At 51.0% G+C, this 23777-nt stretch overlaps 1 protein-coding gene across 1 annotated transcript in view; it reads right to left on the minus strand.

Annotated features, from left to right (window-relative positions):
* sfp7 (sulfate transporter7) overlaps positions 1-23777 on the minus strand; it is a 67887-nt gene that overhangs the window by 42755 nt on the left and 1355 nt on the right. Inside the window, exons 2-4 of the mRNA NM_001319700.1 lie at positions 16714-16762; positions 16412-16613; positions 14053-14221 (exon numbers count right to left, since the gene is read on the minus strand). Coding sequence (NP_001306629.1) covers positions 14053-14221; positions 16412-16613; positions 16714-16762 — 420 coding nt within the window. The remainder of the gene's footprint in view (positions 1-14052; positions 14222-16411; positions 16614-16713; positions 16763-23777) is intronic.

Here is a 23777-nt window from a genome sequence, read left to right on the forward strand (position 1 = left end):
CTCCTGGAGAAGCTTGCGCAGCCAACTCGCCTCCGCCACCCAAGAGGCTAGTACTCAGCCTTATCACTGGAACTCGAGACCACAAGTTGACGCTTGAAGGACCAAGAGATGAGGTTGGCCCCAAGAGACACCACATGGCCGGAGGTAGACCAGCAGGTGTCCAGGCACCCGGCCTAGTCAACGTTGGTGTAGACAATCGGCTCATCGATGGAGCGCCGAAAGTGGAGGTCGTAGTTGACATTGCCCCAAAGATACCGAAGGATCTGCTTGACCGCACCCAAGTGCAGCTCATAGGGATCATGCATATAGAGGTAGACCTGCTGAATAGCGCATGTGATGTCGAGTCTGGTGAAGGTGAGATGCTCAAGAGCACCGGTGAGGCTGTGGTAGACAATGGGGTCACTGACAGGAGCGCCATCGCCAAAGAGCTTGGTTTGTGTGTCCACCGGGGTCACACAGGGCTTGCAGTTTAGCATGACAGCCTGCTCGAGGATGTCCAGGGTATACTAACGTTGTTAAAGGAAGAGGCCCTTAGAGCGACGCTCAACAGCAATCCACAAAAAGTGAAGGGGGCCCAAATCCTTCATGGCAAACTCATGCTGAAGAGCGATGGTGATCCAATGCAGGAGAGCCGAAGATGAGGCAGTAAACACGATGACATCAACATAAAGGAGCAGGTACACAATGTCACTGCCACACCGATAGATGAACAGAGATTTGTCCGACTTGGCCTCAACAAAACCAAAGGAGAGCAGGTATGTGGCGAAACAACTGTATCAAGTGCAAGGGGTTTTGCTTCAGACCGTAGAGGGACTTGTTGGCTTGCATACCATATCGAGGTGAGTAGGATCAACAAAGTCAGCAAGCTAGCTGTAGTAGATGGTCGCAGTAAGAGTCCTATAAAGAAAGGCGTTCTTGACATACAGTTGATGAACTAGCTAAGAATGGAAGTGCCAAAGTACAGATTGTACGAACAATAGTAGGCTTTACGATGAGACTGAACGTCTCATCATATTCAACATCAGGACACTATGTAAACCCCCAAAGAACCCAGCAGGCCTTTTACCGATCTAGAGAGCCAGCTGCCATCTGTTTATGTGTCCAGACCCACTTGTCAGCCACCACATTATCGCCAGGGGGACGGGGCACTAGATCACAGGTGTGATTGGCAAGGAGGCCATGGTACTCTAACTCTATAGCACAGCGCCAATGAGGATCAGTAAGGGCACTATAGATGGAAGCATGAAAGAGTCTGATGGTGAGGTGGCCATAGAGAGGACGAGGCGATCAACAGCGCCAAGGACCTCGGCGACCTAGCGAGTCACCATCGGCTAGATGTGGCGAGGGACGCAATGAAGGGGTGATACATCGTTGGCTCGATGCGGGAGCGGGGCGATGTACCCACCCAGGCATGTCGCTGATAGACATGCACAGGTTGGGCATAACAGCGAGGAATCATAACAGACAAGGGCACCAAAAAGAGCCAGAGGCGGGGGCGATGTCGAAGAAGGGGCCAAAGGCAAGGCCACTAAGGGTCCCAGAGGCCCAACAGATGTCGACGAGGTGGCACGCGGGTCGGCGAGAGGCGACGGGGCGACCTAAAGGGAGTCCAAGGGCGCGGGAGCCAAAGGGGCACCAAGGCTACTAGCTAAAATGTTGTAAGATAACTTAAAGGTGGAAAAACAAACGGTGGCTAACCAGAGGGCGCCACGGAGTCAAGATCATAAAGGAAAATCAAACTCATGAAAGGAGGCGGAGGGGGTGGTAGTAAATAAGGGGAAATCTTTCTTGTCGAACGTGACATGACGGGAGATCAAGAGACAGTGAGATATCAAGACAATACACCAGTACCCTTTGTGATCAGGGGATGATGCCTTAGGGAGATGATGCCTAATCTACCTAAACATTATGCTTGCCTCAAGGTCCAGTGGTTCACATGACAACAACATCAAGCATGCCTACCTAAACATTATGCCTGTCTCAAGGTCCACTGATTCACATGACAAGAATATCAAGCCATGCCATGGCCTCACCTAAGGCCTCAATTGTAGCTACTCATTCAAGGATTGATGCTTCTTTGACATAGGCAATGAGATTTAGCAACAAAATGTAATAAATCCATGTGCATTTTCTTAGTGGTGTCCTCAATAAGACACGAACTTCTTGACAAACAACTCAAGAAGAGCCATTTCTACCAATAAATTCCAAAATCAATATTTATCTCTTTGTGGGATTGTGCTAATAGATTATTGTTGTGTGTTGGTTAGAGATTGGTTTATCAGGGAATAGACAAATTAGTTACATGGATAGGGATTAGATTTCCTTGGCGATAAAATATATCTTACATGTCAAGTCAAGCCATCTCTATAGAAGAGATAGAAATATAACAGTTAGGTCCTATTTGGTGCAGCTCCTCCGCACGCGTACCACGGCTGAAACCAAAACCCTTCACGCAAAGACAATTTTTGCGGCCCGCATCCATACACAGAAATAGCTTCTGATTCGTGCTTTGCCAACTAGGAGCGTTTCTTCGTACGTGAGCGTTTGATGTTAGAGTGGACGCACTAACCAGTTCAACCTAAAAGCTTAAGTTGATGGGAGAAGCTAGCCAATCCACTTATACACTTCAACATTTGAGACAGCTCCATCCGCTCCGCACATAGAGCCGGTGTGGAAGCTGTGCCAACTAGACACTTAGGATTTTGGGTGAAGCAAAGAATTTGAAAGATACCATAGGAGGATTGAGCATAGAATAGATCAAGTTTAGTGAAGCGCTATTGTTTGATAGAAATTATCCACCCCATTTGCACCCCTAAGTTAATAGAATCAATGGGTGCTACTAATAACTAATCTAGTGTTCTTCTGCCATGATTTTTGTAGTCTCGTGACAGTTGGGGACAAAGCAAATGAGTACTACAACATTTACAACTATCAAAACCCTCCACAACTCCTTTTGGTCAAGCAATAGAAGTGACCAACGCCACTCATTCTTCAATCTCAATGGTTCAATCTTTATCTTCCCAAATTATGTCCCAACTATCCACCGTAGATCTCTTGCTGCTGGTCAGAATTACATGTCACCAAGTAGCAAAATAGGTTGGTAGTGTTATGATGTGTTTGGTTCGGTGTCAACGAGGGATGGGACGGGATCAACCCTGGGTTGACCCCGTCCCTTACTTTTTGAGGGATGGCCTCATCCACTATTTTTGAAGAATATTCCTTGACACTGACTCTGGACCTCCAAACCAAACATGGGTCAAGTTAGAATGATCCCACCCCATCCCTCTTCATCCTTCCTGTTAGAATATATGGCTAGGCCCATGTGGCTAGGCCCATGTACAGACATTATATAGCTACCCTCTAGGGTTAGCCCAATCTGAATCAATGAACTCTAACATGGTATCTGGCTAGGGTTTACTCCCTCCCTCCCTGCAGCCGCCGCCTCTCTTCTCTCTCTCCCAAGCCGCACAGCCGCCGGGAGCCCGCGCCCTCCTCCTGCCGCGCCGGCCACCTGCCCGCCCGGGGCCGCGCCCAGGCGCTCCGCCTGCCCCTGCCGCGCCGCCGAGCTCCACCGCCGCCGGGAGCCGCGCCCTCCTCCTGCCGCGCCGGCCACCCGCCCGCCCGGAGCCCCTGCTGCGCCCACCGCCGGGAGTCGCGTCGTCCTACTACTGCGTCGGGCGTCCCAGCCAACCCGCCCGCCAGGAGCTCCGCCTGCCCCTGCCACGCCGCGTCCCCAAGGCTCGTCTGCGCGATCCGACGCGACGCCAGGAGGACCCGCGGACGCAGCCGCCCCCAGCCCCAGCTCGCACAGTGCGCCGCCAGCGCGCTGCCCCGCCAGGGAGCCGCCATGGACGGCGAGCACCACTTCCCTCCCCTCTCTTCCTCCCCTTGGGCGCGTGCTGCTGCTCCACCCGGCCGCGTGGGCGCGGGTCTGGCGCCGCTGGGCGCGCCCCCCCCAGCAGCCGCCGCTGTCTCCCCTGCCCCTGGTATGCGGCCCCCAACCGCCACCGCTGTCTCCTCTGCGCTCGGGACCACGTGGGGGGCAGGGTCTCGTGCCGCCGCTGGGGACACCACCGTGAGCGCCGCCTCTGCCCTTGCTGCTGTGGATCCCCCCTCCGTTGGTCGTGGATCCACATCCTGCCGTCGATCAGCCGCCTCCCCCACCGGTCTCCCACCAGGTTTACACCGTCACCGCCCTCACCGCTGCCCGTGCGGAGCATGCGGCGCGACAGGCCCGTCTGCGGGAAGCGGCCCTCGTGTGGGAGCGCGAGCGCGAGGCCGCCGACGCTATCGCTGCTCAGATTGCCGCGGCGGAACAGCTCCTCGCCTCGCCTGCGGCCCACGACGGCGGGACCACCTCCTCTGCCACCGTGGGTGCCATGTACGGCGTCTCGATCGCGCCGACCGTCGGAACCGGGCACCGTACCACCACCACGGTGCTCTGGCATGACCCGGCTGACCCGCTCGTGGCTCAGCTCCATCTTCAGGCTGGGAGTGTCCAGAACATTTGCCTCATGGTCCCCGTCGTCCTGGAGCCAGAGTCGCCGTCCTACGCCCGCTGGCGGGACCTACTCCTCACCCTTCGCCGCTACGCCCTGGATGATCACGTCCTCTGCGACCCCGCCGGCGTGGCGCCGACTGCCGCGTGGGTGCGCCTCGACAACATCGTGCTCACCTGGATCGTGGGGACGATCTCCGGTGACCTCCACAGCCTCCTGCGGAACCTCCCTCATGCTCGGGCTGTTTGGCTTGCCATCGAGGGCCAGTTCCTGGGCAACGCCGAGGCCCGGGCTCTCCGTCTTGACGCAGCCTTCCGCACCTTCGTCCAGGGGGACCTCAGCGTCAGTGAGTACTGCCGCAAGATGCAGACCATGGCGGACTCACTTGGCGATCTGGGCTGCCCCGTGGAGGACCGCAACCTAGTCCTCAATGTCCTCCGCGGCCTCAGCGATCACTACGCCCACCTCCGGTCGTTGATCATACGCCAGCGGCCCTTCCCAACCTTCCTCCAGGTCCGCGACGACCTCGCCCTGGAGGAGATCACTCTAGGTGCTCAGACTGCGTCGCTCTCCGGCTCGGGGTCCTCGTCCTCCTCGACAGCACTGGCGGCTTTCACCCCGACCCGTCCACCTACTCCGTCACAATCTGTCCTTGGTCATCGTCCTCCCGGGCCGAGCATGGGCAGCGGGGGTCGGGGTGGCGGAGGTGGGGGTGGTGGTGGTCGTCGCCGCCGTGGTGGCCGCGGTGGCCGCGGTGGCGGCAGTGGTGGTTCCGGCGGTGGTGCTCGTGGCAACGCACCGGCGCCGGTGCCCCAACAGGGTGCGTCTTGGCCCACTTTCCACCACCCGTGGTCAGGGCGCATCTCCATGTGGCCGTTCCAGGGGCCTGGTTCTGAGGCTCGTCCCCCAGCGGCCATGTTCGCTGGTGCGCCACCGGGGTTCACCTCGCCGCCGGGGTTCGCCTTCGCCTCTCCGTCGCCTTGGACCTCCACGCCTGCCGCTTCGTCGTGGCCCACACCGTCGGCTACTCCACCGTCCGGGCTGGTTGGTTGGGACGCGACTGCCCTGGCTGCCTTCCAGACTCCCACTCTGACTCTACCGATGAGTCCTGAGTGGATCGCGGACACCGGTGCTACCTACCACACCACTCCTGACCCTGGTATACTCACCTCTGTTCGCCCTCCTTCTTCCTCTCTCCCTTCGTCCATCATGGTGGCGAATGGCTCGTGTCTTCCTGTCACATCTGTGGGTGCCGTCGACCCTCCCGGCTCTTTTCACATTCCCGATGTTCTTGTCGCTCCTTCTTTGGTCCACAATCTTCTTTCTATTCGTCGGTTTACTGCTGATAATTCTTGTTCTGTCGAGTTTGACTCTTCTGGTCTTACTGTGAAGGACTCGGCAACTCGGCGCCCCCTCCTCAGATGTGACAGCACCGGCCCCCTCTACACCCTTCGGCTTCCGCACGCCACGTCTTCTTCGTCTTCGTCCCCTGACACAGCTGCTGTTTTTGCTGCCACTACGTCTTCTACCACCTGGCACCGTCGCCTTGGTCACCCCGGACGCGATGCCTTGATGCAACTTACTCGTAGTGCCACTATCCCATGTACTAGATCACATGATGAGCATCTTTGTCATGCGTGCCAGTTAGGCCGCCATGTTCGTCTTCCTTTTTCTTCTTCCTCCTCGCATGCTACTCATGCCTTTGATCTTGTACACTGCGATTTGTGGACTTCACCTATTACCAGTATGTCAGGCTACAAATATTATCTTGTGGTGCTTGATGATTTTTCTCATTATGTGTGGACTTTTCCTTTGCGTGCTAAGTCTGAGACTTTCCCCGCCCTCCGCCACTTCTTCGCCTGGGTGTCTACTCAGTTCGGCCTCACCATTAAGGTCGTTCAGTGTGACAATGGTCGGGAGTTCGATAACTCCACCTCCCGCGACTTCTTCCTCTCCCACGGGATACAGTTGCGGATGTCTTGCCCGTATACCTCCTCCCAGAACGGCAAGGCTGAGCGCATGATCCGCACGACCAACGACACCATCCACACTCTTCTTCTCCAGGCGCACCTACCGCCACGTTTCTGGGCCGAGGCCCTCCACACCTCTACCTACCTCCTCAACCGTCTCCCTTCCACTGCGTGCCCGGCCCCCACTCCTCACCAGGCACTCTTCGGTTCCCCTCCGCGCTATGACCACCTCCGTGTCTTCGGGTGTGCTTGCTACCCGACACCGCTGCCACTGCTCCTCACAAGCTAGCACCCCGCTCCACCCTCTGTGTGTTTCTCGGGTACTCCCCGGACCACAAGGGCTACCGATGCTTTGACCTCTCCTCTCGCCGGATCCTCATCTCTCGCCATGTGGTGTTTGATGAGTCCGCATTTCCCTACTACTCCACCACCACACCACCCTCCTCCGACCCTGCCCTTGACCTCTTCACTCTCTTTTCGACTGACGCGGTGGTCGAGCCACCTATCCTTCCTCTCTCTGCAGGTACTCACTCTCCGCCTGTCGGTCCCACTCCCGGCCTGGTGCCTTGCCCGGGTCCGGTGGTGTCGCCTACGGTGGTGTCGTCTCTCCGCGGAGCCCCGTCTCCGATCGCCCCCGGCCCGAGCGGGGGTGGTGGGACTGCACCGCCTACGGGGCCGTCGGTACCAACCCCTCCGGCTCGCTTTGCCCAGCCTGTGCGGGTCTACCAGCGCCGACTGCCGCCGCCGGGGTTCGCACCTCCACCGCCGCCGTCGCCGCCACCGCCACCGTCCCCACCGGTGCCTTCTCCTCCGGCGGCACCGCCGGCGGCCCAGTCCCCGCCAGGAACACCTACACCTCCGCCGCGGCCACCCGCGGCACGTGTCGAGACGTCGGTGTATCACCCACCGCTCCTTCACCGCGACCCGCGGCACGTCCACCCGATGGTGACGCGACACGCGGCTGGTACCCTGCCGCCCCGTGTCCTGACGGCCACGACCGGAGACTCGCAGGTTTCTCCGGTACCCTCCTCCGTCCGCACCGCCCTGCTGGACCCCCACTGGCGTCGGGCGATGGAGGAGGAGTACGCGGCGCTCGTTGCCAACCAGACGTGGGATCTGGTGCCCCGTCCGCCCGGCACCAACATCGTCACCGGCAAGTGGATCTGGACGCACAAGCAGCGGGCCGATGGTACCCTGGAGCGGTACAAGGCTCGCTGGGTCCTTCGAGGCTTCACTCAGCGCTCCGGAGTCGACTACGATGAAACCTTCAGCCCGGTTGTGAAGCCGGCCACCGTCCGCACGGTGCTCTCGCTGGCCCTTGCTCGCTCCTGGCCAGTTCACCAGCTCGACGTCAAGAACGGCTTCCTGCACGGCGCCCTCACCGAGACCGTCTACTGTTGTCAGCCGGCGGGGTTCGTGGACTCCTCTCGCCCTGACATGGTCTGCCGGCTCAACAGGTCCCTCTACGGCCTCAAGCAGGCCCCCCGGGCGTGGCACTCCAGACTGGCTACGTTCCTGGTGACACTGGGCTTCGTGGAGGCCAAGTCAGACACGTCTCTGTTCGTCCACCATCATGGCGCAGAGACTGCCTACTTGCTCCTCTACGTGGATGACATTGTCCTCACCGCCTCCAGTCAGTCACTTCTTCGCCGCCTCGTCGACGCGCTTCAGCGGGAGTTTCCGGTCAAGGATCTGGGTGTGCTTCACCATTTCCTGGGGGTCACTGCTGAGCCTCGCCCCTCAGGACTCCTCCTTCACCAGCGACAGTACACTCTTGACATTCTGGAGCGGGCCCAGATGAGTGACTGCAAGCCCTGCTCCACCCCTATCGACACGCAGGCCAAGCTCTCTGAGGCCACAGGTGACCCAGTCGCGGACCCCACCGGGTACAGGAGTCTTGCCGGTGCCCTTCAGTACCTCACTTTCACCAGGCCGGACATCTCCTACGTCGTGCAGCAGGTCTGTCTCCATATGCACGACCCCCGAGAGCCCCACCTCGTGGCACTCAAGCGCCTCCTCCGCTACCTCTGGGGCACCGTCAACTACGGGCTACTTCTTCACTGGTCTACCTCCTCCGAGCTGGTCGTCTACACCGACGCTGACTGGGCCGGGTGCCCGGACACTCGGCGCTCCACCTCCGGCTACGCCGTCTTCTTAGGCGGTAACCTGGTGTCCTGGTCGTCGAAGCGCCAGCCGGTCGTCTCCCGCTCGAGCGCCGAGGCGGAATACCGTGCCGTGGCCAACGGCGTGGCGGAGGCTGCGTGGCTCCGGCAGCTCCTCGCCGAGCTCCACAGTCCCCTCTCCAGGAGCACGTTGGTCTACTGCGACAACGTCAGTGCCGTCTACCTCTCCACCAACCCGGTGCAGCACCAGCGGACCAAGCATGTGGAGATTGATCTACACTTCGTCCGATATCTGGTCGCCGTCGGTGACGTTCGGGTCCTCCACGTCCCGACCACCTCCCAGTTCGCCGACATCTTCACCAAGGGTCTTCCGTCCTCGACCTTCGCCGAGTTTCGCTCCAGCCTCAACATTAATAGTGGCTAGTTGAGTCTGTGGGGGGATCCTATTGTGTGATGGTGATGTACTTCTTCTTTTCGAGTCCAGTCTGTAAACTCCGCTGCGACGGATGTTCAGACTGCGGGGGGGTGTTAGAATATATGGCTAGGCCCATGTGGCTAGGCCCATGTACAGACATTATATAGCTACCCTCTAGGGTTAGCCCAATCTGAATCAATGAACTCTAACACTTCCTCATCCATCCATCCAAACACTACCTTAGTGTCTTGCATATCTTTCCATTACCCTTATTTGTGCCAACTGAGCTATCTAGCCCACTGCACTCTTGTGATCACAACACTTGCTCTCGTCAGGTCACATTCCAAGCAAGATTTGATCGATGTTCCTCGTTTGAGGACAAAGTTCCTATAACGGGGAACACAGCATCATTCCATGTTCCAAGCTGCTAAGAGCTCCAAACTGAAGCTTAAACTAATTTATTTTATTTACATCTCAAAGGTGACAATGCCGTCTGGGACAGTCTCGCCCCGTCTTGATGCGCCGCCCGCTGTGGCAACCAAAGTAACAACCTTGAAAGTATACCGCAGACGGCAGAGTGATTGTCCACGAGTTTTGGCACCTTCAGTGGATCACCACATTGAATTAATTCCGGACCTGGGATCTGATGATGCCCCCATTCAGTCCTTTGTGGCTTCCGTTACAGAGAAGGTGGAGTGTCTGCTGCCTCCGCCGGTGCCACAGAGACGACAGTCGGCTAGGCTGATGCCTCCTGATTTTATTCCCCGACGCAGTTGTCGCTTGGCAAAACAAAAAAAGTTCAACACTTCCGGAAGGCAGATTCAAGTGGACATCATGAAAAGGCTGAAAATTGTGTCGGATCAGCAGGCTCTTGGCTGGGAAACCCTGGAAGAATATGGAAGATTGTTCAGCAGTAGACCTTCGGATTCTCACATAAAGGCGCTGGCTGCTTTGTTCGGGTGGACTGTCCCGGATGACCCAGCTCCGGATGCTGAATTGCCCGCTATATCTGGGTTTTCTCCAGCTGATCTTGTGTAAGACAGTTTTTTGTTGGTTGTTGTTGTTCTTTAGTTTTATGGATCCTTCGAAAATTCTATTTTGGAACGTTAGGGGACTCAATCAGAAAGCTAGGAGAGATGTGGTGCGCACCATGATAAATGATACTAGACCAGACATTGTTTGTTTGCAAGAAACAAAGAAAGTCTCCATCTCCCGCTTTATGCTTCTATCCTTATTAGGCAATGAATTTGATGAATCATTGGTTCTGTCTGCGGCTGGTACTTGTGGTGGTATCCTGTTGGCTTGGAAGAGCTCTGTGTGCAAGGTTTTTCAGACAAGGATTGACAATTTTTCAGTTTCAGCGCAATTTCAGCAAGAAGGGAGATCAGCGTGGTGGCTCACTGGGGTTTACGGCCCCCAGTCAGATGATCTCAAAATACAATTTCTGCAGGAACTTCAGCTGATCCGTTCTGCATGCATTGGCCCTTGGATGATTGGCGGTGATTTCAATCTTATATATCAGGCAGGTGATAAGAACAATGATAATCTGAACAGGGCAATGATGGGAAGGTTTAGGCGGCTGCTTAATGATCTGCAATTAAAGGAGTTACCTCTGTTGGGTAGAAAATATACTTGGTCAAATGATCGGGCTAACCCTACTCTTGTTCGCCTGGATCGGGTCTTCTGTACAACAGACTGGGATGATGATTTCCCTAATTGTGTTCTTCAAAGCTCTGCCTCTTTAATTTCAGATCACTGCCCTCTTTTATTGGGTCTGAATGAGCTCACCCAAGGAAAAAGGAGATTCCATTTTGAGAGTTTTTGGACCAGATTGGAGGGTTTCTTGGAGGTTGTTGAGTGCTCTTGGTCCCAGCCTGTGGGTGCAGTTTGTCCCCTGCAGATTTTCGCTGCCAAGCTGCAGAGATTATCTAAGCAATTGCAGGCCTGGAGTCATAGAAAAGTGGGCAATATTAATCAGCAACTCCTTATGGCCAAAGAAATTCTTCACAGGCTCGAAATTGAGAGGGATTCTAGAAGTCTGTCCCCCGCTGAAGAATGGTTTCGTCGTAAATTAAAACATCATATTTTGGCATTGGCATCCTTGGAGAGAACTGTAGCCCGTCTGAGGAGTGGTTTACTGTGGCTGAAAGAGGGTGACGCCAATACCTCATATTTTCATCAACACGCCAGGTATAAGAAGAGAAAAAACTTCATTGGGAAGTTGAAGGTCGGGGACAGATTATTGTTCGAGCAGGAAGATAAAAAAGAGGCAGTGTGGGATTTCTATAATCATCTTCTTGGGACAGTTCATTGCAGGGACTCTACTCTAAATCTAGATGCCTTCCATAGGCCGGCCTTGAATTTACTTGATCTAGATCATAATTTCAGTGAGGAGGAGGTCTGGAATACTATCAAGTCACTGCCATCTGACAAAGCCCCTGGGCCTGATGGCTATACTGGGAGATTCTATAAAAAGGCTTGGCCAGTTATTAAAGGTGATCTTATGACAGCTATTAACAGATTGCTTCATGGGGATATTTCTAATTTGCATCTCCTTAATTCAGCTTATGTGACCTTACTACCTAAAAAGAAGGAGGCTTTGGAAGTTAAAGATTTCAGGCCAATAAGTCTGATTCACAGTTTTGCAAAAATTATAACTAAGCTGTTGGCCACCAGACTTGCACCAAGGCTTCCTGTGCTGGTGTCAAAAAATCAAAGTGCGTTTGTGAAGGGGAGAAGCATCCATGAGAATTTTATTTCAGTTCAGCAGACTGCAAGGGCTATTCATAGGCAAAAGGTGCCCCGTATCCTGCTGAAATTGGATATTGGAAAAGCTTTTGATTCGGTTTCCTGGTCCTTCTTGTTTGAAATTTTCAGGCATTTGGGTTTTGGTCCTGTTTGGTGCAGCATCATTTCCAAATTGTTGTACTCTTCTTCAACAAGAGTACTTGTGAATGGGGAACCTGGGAAGATTATCAAGCATCATAGAGGGCTTAGACAGGGGGACCCCTTGTCCCCTATGCTTTTCATCCTAGTGATGGATACCTTGGATTCACTTATTTTAAAGGCACAGGAAAGGGGTCTGTTGCTGCCTGTATTAAGACATGGAAAGGGTCAACGGATTTCCCTGTATGCTGATGATGTTGTACTTTTCCTACAGCCTAGCAGAAAAGAGATCACACTGATCAAGGAGGTTCTAAGGATTTTTGGGGAGGCCTCTGGTCTTAAAACCAATGTCAGTAAATGCAGCATGACTCCTATCCAATGTAATGATCTATGTGTTGATGAGGCACAATCCTTATTCCCTTGCAACATTGTTGGATTTCCTTGCAAATATTTGGGGCTTCCTCTTTCTATTAAGAAAATGCCTAGAAGTGCGTTTTTGGAAGTTATTGATAAAGTTGCTAATAAGCTGCCAGGCTGGAAGGCTCCTTTAATGAACCAAGCTGGAAGATTAACACTTGTCAGATCTGTCCTCACTGCCATCCCTATTTATCACCTTATTGCGATTCCCTGCCCTAAATGGGTGGTCAAGGCTATCGACAAAATCAGAAGGGGCTTTTTGTGGAAGGGCAGAAAAGATGTTAGAGGTGGTCATTGCCTTGTGGGGTGGAATAAGGTCTGTAAACCCCTAAGTATGGGGGGTTTGGGAATTCACAATCTTGAAATTCTTGGTTGGGCTTTGAATCTGAGGTGGCTGTGGCTCAAGAAAACTCAACCAGACAGGCCTTGGGCTGAGTTTGATGTGCAAGTCCATCCTAATGTTACTGCCATGTTCTCAGCCTCAGTTTGCTCCATAGTAGGGGATGGGGGTGGTACACTGTTTTGGACTGACCGCTGGTTGCATGGCCAATGTATCTCAGAAATTGCCCCTTCCCTGTTAAATAGAGTTCCAATTCGAGTGAGAAAAAGGAAAACAGTTCAGCAAGCTCTCAGGGACAACAGTTGGGTTGGTGACATCTCTGGCAGCTTACCGGCAGAAGTGATTGTTGATTTCTTAATAATTTGGGATTTAACTCAGGATATTCATTTGCAACCTGGAGTACCTGATGCTTTCCGTTGGCTTCCAGGTGCTTCAGGGGAGTACTCTGCTAAAACAGCCTACCAACGTTTTTTGGCTGGTTCTATGGAATTTGAGCCAGGTAAAAGGATATGGAAGAGTTGGGCGCCCCCTAAGTGCAAATTCTTCATTTGGCTTGCTTCCCTTAATAGATGCTGGACAGCGGACCGTCTAGCTCGTAGAGGTCTTGACCACCCGGTGAAATGCGTTCTATGTGATCAGCAGGAGGAGACAATCCAGCACATTTTGGTCTCTTGTGTCTTCTCCAGGAATTTATGGTGGCAGATCTTATGCAAAGTGGGGCTGCAGCTTGTGGCACCAGGGCTGGAGACGTCAATTTTCCAGGATTGGTGGAGTATGGCTGAAGATCTTGTGCCATCTTTGCACAGGAAAGGGTTCAACACATTGGTTATTCTCGTGGCTTGGTGGATCTGGAAGCACAGAAATGCTTGTGTTTTTGATGGTGTCTCCCCAAATTCGAATGCAGTTCTGCAACAGATCCAGGAGGATGCCAGGCTTTGGGAGATGGCAGGTGCTAAGGCTCTGAGAAGGCTGTGGCCTTAATTTAGGGGCTTGGTTCACTTGTTTTTTTGTTCTTTCTTTTTCTTCCTTTTTCTCCTTTATTTTCTTTTGTATAGCTGTTGTTCTTGGTCTTCTTTAGACCTTCTCTCTACTTAATATAATGATGCGCAGTTCTCCTGCGTATTCGAGAAAAAAAAAAAGGTGACAATGAGCCAAAAAAGTGATTAGCTTTGTATTAGTCTAGTTTAATTTTCCTTCCGGACCAAAAAATGTATAAATTTGTATTTGGTAGAATTGTGACTTCCATAATGAAGCATGAATAATATATGAGTGCCTCACGGCCTATGATGCAATGAAAAATTAAGCATTACAAAAGGTAAAATATTTACCAAGGGAGCAGGAAAAGGAATATAGGTTGGCAAGAAGGCAATAAATAAAATCATGGGAACACAAGGAAACCCACCTCATCAGCTCCTGCAATTATGCTCTCAATTAGTGGTATAATTTTGCTGCTTCTTGTGACGTTGTAACCTAAGAAATACTTTATCTGGGATAAACCAATAACAATGGCTGAAGCTGTAGTGAACCCAGATATTACAGAATGGCTAATGAAACGAATGAGCCAACCAAGCCTGTATACAAAATAAAACATATGAAATGGTTACACATTCTCACAGAGAACAAGCATACCAAGATTGTGTATTTGTTCTACTATCAAATTAAGAAAATATTTAAGTCAGAGAGCACGGGATCAAGTCAATGCACCTTGCAAAAAAGATAACATAGGTTGCACCATATGGAAAAGTATGGTTAAGCAGATATAACACTAGAAAGGGGACGTTTTAGCTCTTATAATAATTACAAAAATAGAATATATGTATCTTAAGTCTTTACACTAAAAAAATAGAATAACGGTTTATTTCTTGTTTGAGTATAATTTGAAAAAACTATTCCAAAAATCTCCCAAGAACATAGTGCATAGAGAATTATGTACAAAAGCAGAACTTCAAGGTAAAAAACATCCATTTATATATTGAAAATGATAATGGCATGGTCCAAAGGCCCATAATGAATTATCATGGTCAAGAGGAGCAGAAGAGGTGGATGGACCATAATGAAAAAAAATTCTTGAAACGCGCAGGAGAACTGTGCCCCATTATATATTAAGCAGAGGAAAAAGAGGTCTAAAGAAGACCAGGTACAAAGGCCTCTCTCTTTATCATAACAGAAAATAGGGCTTAACTTCTATAGTGCATGTCTTCCTTCTCATTTTCTCAACAAGGCTTAGTAGCCTTGATTGTCCTTGGACCAACAAACATGAGCAGAAAATAATGGACCAGGTGACCAGCAATGCGCCTGAGTGGTACAAGTACCACCCACCTTTTGGGAACATATCATGTGCACGAGATCCCCTCCATACACAAATGCATAAATTAAATCTGGACCCTTTGTCCTACATCCAACGGTTGGTGTATTTTATGGAAAAAAATGTTTGGTGTTCCTCTCTCCCGCATCCAACTGCATATTTATAAAGAAAAACCCACATGCTCAGCCATTGGATGTTGGACGAAAGGTTCGGATTTAATTTGTGCATTTGTGCAAGGAGAGGATCTTGTGCACAGAATACATTCCCCCCACCTTTTTGTATCATTTCCCTCAAATTTTTAAAACAGAAAATGCTTCTTATGCCACAAATTTCCATTGTTCCACAGTTTGAAATTTTCCTGATATGCCATAATGTTATCTAGTTGTCCCTTGCATTCTTTACGGCCTTTTTCATGAAGTCTTGTCTTATAGTTGCAAATGGTTGAGTAAATAGCCTTATGAAAGCGAATGCTGAGTAGGAGCGCCAACCAGCCAGGGATCATTCCCTGGTTTTGCTCCAGAAAAAAAATATGTGTAACCTCCCAATGTGTGTTCAATGTTCTAGGCCTGGATCCACTTATCAAAATAGAATTGCCAGCCCACCGTCTACAGTACCCCACAAGGGAAACCAAGCTTCATGGCTTTTCTTAGGCGTGGCTTAGTCTTGGGGGTGTCTTAGGGCCAGTGGTGTGGTTGTTGTCTTTCTGATGGATTATTTGGGGTTTTCAATTTTTCGACCTACGTAAGGAAGTCTTTCTCTTTTGTACTTGGTCTTCTTTAGGCCTTTTATCACCTTCTTAACATATTGGGGCACAGTTCTCCTGCGCTTTTCGAGAAAAAAAAGTTCTACATAAGACAATGCCCTAGGGAGGTCATTCCCAATGGTCGAGTACTTTTAATAACCACGTGAACCAATGTGGTGAGGGTTCCTGGCTTCCTGCAAACTTAGTGGTAGGCAAACTAATTTTATCCTTAATTTTTTAATATTATTGGTGAAGTGTACAAGTAGATTGGCTACCTTCTCCCAACAACTTAAGCTTTTAGGTTGAACTGGTTATTGCATCCGGTCTAATATGGTATCAAAGTCAGAGGTCTTGAGTTCGAATCCTGGCAGAGGCTTGATTTGTTCCTCCGCCCCTTTATTTCCACTCTGGCTCCTCCCAACAATTTAAGCTTTTGGGTTGAACTGGTTATTGCATCCACTCTAACAATTATGTTGCACGGTTGATTGCTGTACTTCTCAATGAAACAGCACAGTCTTTAGCTTATTGGTTGAATAAACCAGGTGGTATGACTACAATTGACTACATAGTTGTGCTTACCGCCCCAAAATAAAATAATACTCAAACAAAGCAGGTGGTGAAACATTCTTCTCTGTAAAGGTCAGTTTCAATGCTTGAAATTTCAAATTCTCCAACAAGAATTAGAAAAACATTTTCCTGGGTAAACAAAGTTACCTTAGCAGTCCCATCAAGCACTCCAATATCCCAACCATGAATGCCAGTAATATGGCTAATTCTGTGTACAGCTTACTAGATGAATTAACTATACCCCCAAGAACATTGGATACAAGAAGAGAAACAAGTGCCACTGGACCTACTGCTAGTTGTCGTGACGAGCCAAATATTGCATATATAAATAACGGGACAAAGCCTGTGTCTGTTCAGAACATGGAAATGAAAAGATATGGTTGCATTACCAAATGAGCTCACTTGAGAACATAGAAGAAAATAGAGGAATTAGAGATGGAAACACTTACAGAGCCCATAAATTGGGTGCAGCCCAGCCAGCTTTGCATATGACATTGCCTACAGTACAGCACAAGGGAAAAAATCATGTTCTAATTTCTGGAGAATAAGGGTACTGGAAGAGCCACGCCTCGGTCTCAGGTGGTAGGGATGGGAAGTAGGGGATCGAGGCCGGTAGGCTCGACGGCGGCGAAGTGGCTGGGGCGCCGTGCTGCGGCACGGCGAGTGCTGCAGGAGAGAGGTGAGAAGACAATCCCTTTTTCTTAGATTAATTCTCCTCTGTCCTAATACATCTCCTACTTTTACTCTTGGATAATAACAAACTTAATCTATCCAGCCCACAGCTTGGGCTTAGAGTCCAGCTCGTCCTGGTCTCTATCTAGAGTCTTCCCTGGTTTAGGCTTCCTTGTATAGACCTTACCGGTCATAACATCTCTCCGCTCCTCGACGAACAGGTCGTCCTCGAGCTGAAACTCTAGGTAGGAGTTCTGAAATTGCAACAATGGTTCCTAGGTTGCCTCAGCTGGTGAAGAGCCTTCCCACTGGACAAGAACATGCCATGTGCCCCTTTGAAGTCTAGCACGCAGAACCTGTGCTGGGTGAGGAAGCAGTCTGTTGTTCTCCATTTGTGGCAGGGGTGGGGTAGCTGTCGGTGGCGTGCCATGGAATTGTTTCAGGAGACCTACATGAAAGACATCATGAATGCGGGTTGTAGCTGGTAACTGTAGGCAATACGCCACAGTTCCAATTTTCTCCATGACTTTGAAGGGACCGACGTAGCAAGGACAAAGCTTTCCTTTGGGTCGATCCACCAAGGAGAGTGCCTGGCGATTGAGTAGTCGCAGCCATACCCAGTCCCCGACCGCGAACTCTAGCTTGCGGTGCTTTGCATCATAAAACTTGCGTCTGTGTTCCTGTGCCTGAAAGAGCCGGTCACGCACTTTTGCTAGGAACTGATCACGTTCCTGTAGCATGGCATCAACCGTCGATGTAGAGGCCGATCCACTCTGGTATGGCAGCAACAGTGGAGGGTCCCTGCCATACGCTACTCTGAATGGCGTGGTGCGCAAAGCTGAATGAAATGCAGTGTTATAGCAATATTCTACCCAAGGGAGCCAGTCCACCCAAGCCCGTGGTCGATCACCAGTGATGCACCTCAAATACATGGCTATAACCTTATTGACCACCTCTGACTGTCCGTCGGTTTGTGGATGGAAGGCTATACGCATTTTGAGTTTGACACCCGCCATCTTAAAAAGGTCGCGCCAAACATTACCTGTGAAAACTGGGTCACGGTCACTCACAATTGAGGAGGGGAACCCATGAAGGCGGACAATTCCCTCAAAGAATGCTCGTGCAACTGATGAAGCTGTATAAGGGTGGCTAAGAGTGATGATTGTGCATATTTTGAGAAACGGTCAACCACTGTTAATATCACTGATTTGCCATGAACCTTTGGAAGACCTTCGATGAAATCCATCGATATATCGGCCCACACTTGTGAAGGCACCTCCAAGGGCTGTAGCAGGACAGCCGGGTGTAGGGTGACCGTCTTGTTTTGCTGACAAACTGTACAAGATCGTACCCAGTCACGAACCAATGCCTTGTCGTTGGGTACAAAGAAATTTGCGCGCAGGCGATGCAATGTTTTCTGAATTCCGTCGTGACTGGCTGTGTGCACTAGTTGGATAATGAAGGGCAGCAGGGAAGATGTAGCGGGCACAAAGATCCGGTTCGTGTGATGAATCAGGCCATCAGTGATTTGCCATGGACTGCCCAGAGCGCCGGAGGTAATCTGGCCATGTATGCGCTGCCACTTGGTGTCTTGAGGGCACTCCCTGCGCATCATTGTAAAGTTGGAAGGAAGGACTTGATACTGTTGCTGCTGCCAGGGTCTCGGTCTCACGTCGTGGCAGGGCATCGACGACGGTATTGAACCGGCCGGCCCTGTATTCGACTGTGAAATCATAACCAAAAGGCTTGCTTATCCACTGATGCTGGGGAATTGTCAATAAGCGCTGATCTAACATGAATTTGAGGCTAAAATTATCTGTTTTGATGATGAAGTGTCGTCCCCATAGATAGGGTCTCTAGTGCCTGACAGCTTGAACGAGGCCAATCAGTTCTCGTTCATATGCTGCTAGTTTGACATGGCGTGCTGCAAATGGTCAACTGAAGAATGCTAAAGGCCCAGCTTCCTGATGGATAACCGCACCAAACCCAAACCCGGATGCATCACAGTCGACAATGAATGACTGATTAAAGTTGGGCAACTGCGAGACTGGGGCTATGGAGAGGGCTGTTTTGAGTGCCTGTGGACTCGCTGCTCCACTGAAATGCTTCTTTCTTGAGTCGTTTTGTGAGAGGTGCTGCTATCACGCCGAAATCTTTGTTGAACTTGCAATAATACCCTGCCAATCCCAGAAATCCGCGGAGGCCATGGGCAGAGCAGGGGGTCGGCCATGAGGTGATTGCCTCCACCTTGCTGTTGTCCATGGTGACTCCCTGTGATTGGCTTGGAGTGTCTCTAGTACTGCTTTGACATGCTGGAGGTGCTCAGACCATGGCTTACTGTAGATTAGGATGTCATCAAAGAAAACCAACACACACCATCTTAGGAATGGTCGAAGAACTTCATTCATTAAACTCTGGAATGTTGCCGGTGCGTTTGTGAGGCCAGACGGCACTACCAAGAACTCGAAATGACCATGATGTGTTTGGAATGTCGTTTTATGGACGTCGTCAAGGTGCGCTCGCACTTGATAATATCCTGATCGGAGGTCCATTTTTGTGAAGAGGAAGGCGTCGTGTAACTCATCCAAGAGTTCATCCACGATGGGGATTGGGTACTTATCCTTGACTGTTTGCTCATTCAATGCCAGGTAATCAATACAAAATCGCCATGACTTGTCCTGCTTCCTCACTAGTGGCACTAGAGCTGAGAATGTTGAGGTGCTGGGTCGAATAATTCCTAACATTGATGCACATTGTGTTTCGAGTTCGTCCTTCTGCAGTTGTGGGTAGCAGTATGGACGAACTGCGATAGGTGGTGTGCCTGGCTTGAGATGAATCCGATGGTCGCAGGAGCGTGCAGGGGGGACGTCGGACAGCTCCCTGAAGACGCCTGCAAACTGCTGCAGCAGCATGTCCATCAAAGGTGTCGGGTCTGCACGTGCCGCCCGTGCAGCGACCTTCATCTCAATGTCCCAGCGGGTGGAACCTAATCCTTTCCATAAGATGTGTTGGTCGCGGTGCCAGAATGCCATGCATAGGTCATCCAGGTTCCAAAGGATGGGGCCTAATGTGCGAAGGAAGTCCACGCCAAGAATTACATCCAGGCTACCCAGTGGAATGGTGAACACCTTGACACTAAACTCTTCTAAAGCGATCTGTAGACTGAGATAGTTGGCGATCCCTTGGCAGGCAACCTTGTCGTCGTTGGCCACTGCAACAGTAAGACCGAGACATGAGCGGAGCTCTAGTCCTAGTGAGCGCGCTACCCTCTAATCGACGAATGTGTGTGTGAATCTCGTGTCCAATAATGCCACCAGTTCTCTGCCCTTGATCATGACCTGTAGTTGCATAGTGTCCTCAGTGCCATGCCCGTGATAGCCTGCAGACTGCAGAGATATAACTGGTTCCAGTTCTTATGTGGTTGTGTCCTCTGGTGTGTCACTGTTGTCTTCATCGTCCATGACTTCAAGATAAAAGAGCCGAGGACGGCGATGACCGCGCACATACTGCTCATCGCAGTTGTAGCACAGGCCTTGTCGCTGTCGCTCCGCCATCTCCGTCGGTGTTAGGCATTTGAATGGACGCAACTGCTACGGGGTTGCCCTTGGTTGTGCTGTTGTCGCTGGCAGGGATGGAGGTGTGACTATTTTGATCGGGGGTCTAGTTTGTCGTGCGCTTGCTGGCTGGGACAGTCCATCCAATGCTTGGGAGCGCCGCTCATACGCCCTTGCCAATCGCAAGGCTTGCTGGAGATCCGGCGGTGCTATGAGACGTCGATGCGGATGCAATCCGGTAGCCCAGCAATGAAGAGGTGCACTTGCTATGCCTGTGATAGAGGTTCCACATGGCCTAGCAAGGCGCAGAAGCGCTCTTGGTACTCCTCTATCGTCGTCCGGGACTAAAGGCAGGCCAGTTCACCCAACGGGTTTTGCCGAAGGGGTGGACCAAAGCGCTCATTGCAAAGATCCCGGAAGCGCTCCCACGGCATGTTGGGGTTGTCACGCTCCACCATTTCGTACCAAGTACAGGCAGCCCCAATCAAGTGATATGAGGCTAGCCATACTTTGTCTACTTCCAGAGTGCGATGTCCCCAGAAGAACCTGACGCAATGATTGAACCAAGACTCCAACTAATTGTTAGCCAATTGGCTGGCGAACCCCAACTAGTTTGGGCTAATTTTTAGCCCCAACTAGTAAATAGCCCTACCTGATCCCAACAGGCCATTAGGCAAGTGCACTAATTTAATAAACCAAACTTTCCATGTAAAACTGATGTAGATGGAACCCAAAGCCACATGACAATAAAAGCAAGACTCCATTAATTATATAGCAAAAAAGCTATACATGAGACCCCATGAATTCCTATAACTTGAATTTCTCCATTATTAAGGTGCACCAACACAATAAATCTCATAACAACTCACAAAGCTCAAAACTAGGATAACCTTTTACAAGATTTTATAATCGTTTTGGCACAAAAGTAGAGACGCAAGTGGGTTACGTAACCCACATAATGCCAGCTTCCCTGCAACACAGGCTCCTGAGGAACAGGCGACTGGCACGGGAACGCAATAGTGGATGGGTCGGCGTAGGAGGAAACCTAGTGTGTGTTATGCAGGACCGGAGTGGTAGTAGGTTGGGGCCCAAGTAGATTCGTCTGTTATATATGTGTCGGCGACCGGAATGAGGGTTATGAACTCTGTAAACTGAACTTGCTACACACGTTCTCCTCCTCGATCTGGTGCTTCCTTCACCGATATGTTACACTTCCCCACGAGATCGAGCAGCTCAGGCGGGTTGCTAACATTTGGTATCAAAGACACCGATCGCGGGGCCTGGCGGGCGTGAGCCACTACACACGACACGCTCGAATGGCGGGTGCGACAGATCCAAGTATCGCAGCGGCGCTGGACGATCAGGCGAAGTCCCTCAAGGTCCAGGCCAAAGCACTTGATTCCACCCAGAAGCTTCTTCAACAGCTCTACGATCGCTTCGACGACCAGGACGTGTGTTGGCGCGCGCTAGAGTCGAAGGTGGACGCCAACGCGACCAATCTCGCGACCCTGCAAGCCAAATTGGATGACACGGGAATCAACGCATTTCGAGCAGATATGCGGTGATCCTTAGAGCACCGGTGAAAGCGAGGGTCGCCAAGCTTGAGTCGTCGACTTAGGATCAGCTGGATGCGATTGCCGTGGATGCCACCACAGGAGTGGTCGTTCTGGAGAATGTACAGGCAGTGTTCAAGGCTTGGCGCCCACGAATCGTACACACAGTCGACTCCGTCAAGTCTTCAATGGACGTGATGCGCTCAGAGCTCACCAAGATCTCACGACTCCTTGAACGTGGTGCCATGGAGGACTTCGATAATTCTCCAAGCGTGCTCAGTCCCCATGAGTCGGTGGCAAGGCGCCAGTCTGCTTCTGCGACACACGCTGACGACCCTTTTGGGCACCGCACTCCCTCGACTACACGAAAGCATGGTTTCGGTTTGATCTAAACCCATAACCATCTCTTGGCCAACGGTATGCCCGATCCTTCCATGTTCCGTTTCATTGATCATGTGCCTCATACACCAGTTGCTACTCCTGTCAACAACCTTACGAGTCCTCATCATCTAGTTCACTTTGGGGGTCGTCTGTCGAGGTCTTCCCTAGTCCACCCTTAGAACAATTACCTAAGCTCAATTTCCCCACCTTTGATGGTGAAAATCCTAAACTATGGCAGTCTAGGTGCGAGGACTATTTCTCCATGTATGACATCAATCCTAGTTTGTGGGTTACTGTAGCTACAATGCAGTTTTCAGGTCCAGCAGCTAGGTGGTTACAATCTGTCAAACCTCAGTTAGCCTCCCTTTCCTGGAGGACCTGGACAACATTTGGTCACATGCTTATGGATAGGTTTGGTAAACACGGACACTAGGTCCTTATACGACGCTGGGAACCAATCGTGGTCTCCAGCAACAGGGTACTGGTTGGCCTTCACGCCAGTGTTGTGGGAGGACACTCCAGCTTTCTCGTTACCGACGAGTCAAACAACTGTTTGCCTGGCATGGTCTCAAGAAAGCAGTCAGAGAGTATGTGGCTACCTACACCATTTGCTAACAAGCCAAAGCCGATCAGGCGAAGTAGCCTGGTCTTCTGCAGCCTCTTCCGGTCCCAGACCAAGCTTGGCAGGTCGTGTCCTTGGACTTCATCGAGGGTTTACCTCGTTCGGCTCACGCTAACTGCATTCTCATTGTTGTGGATACCTTCAACAAATATGCTCATTTCATCAATCTCCTCCACCCATTCTCTGCTCTGAAGGTGGCCCAAGCATTCATTTCCAATGTCTATAACTGCATGGCTTCCCCGAGACCCTGATTTCTGACAGAGATTGTGGCAGGGACTATTTCGCCTCTCTAGAACCAAGCTTCGGATAAGCACAACATACCACCCTCAAAGTGATGGACAAACCAAGCTTGTTAACGAATGCTCCGTCTAAGGTATATCTCCATTTGAAGTGCTCTATGGCCATCCTCCGAGGCACTTTAATCTCCCACCAGTGAGCGTTGTCGCACATACTAACTTAGTTGACTGGCTGGCTCAACGGGAACTTATGCTCCGACTGGTAAAACAGCACCTCATCCGAGTTAAGCAACGCATGAAGCACCATGCTAATAAAGGTCGTTCTGAGCGTGACTTCTATGTGGGTGACTCTGTTTATGTCAAGTTGTAGCCATACACTCAAGGGTCTGTCGCTACTCGAGCTATCACAAACTCAGCTTAAAGTATTTCGAACCTTTTGAAATCCTTCAGAAAGTGGGTAAGGTGGCTTATAAGTTGCGCCTTCCGGACTCTGTT

The sequence above is a fragment of the Zea mays genome, chromosome 2 (assembly GCF_902167145.1).
Source record: "Zea mays cultivar B73 chromosome 2, Zm-B73-REFERENCE-NAM-5.0, whole genome shotgun sequence".
Lineage (NCBI taxonomy): Eukaryota > Viridiplantae > Streptophyta > Magnoliopsida > Poales > Poaceae > Zea > Zea mays.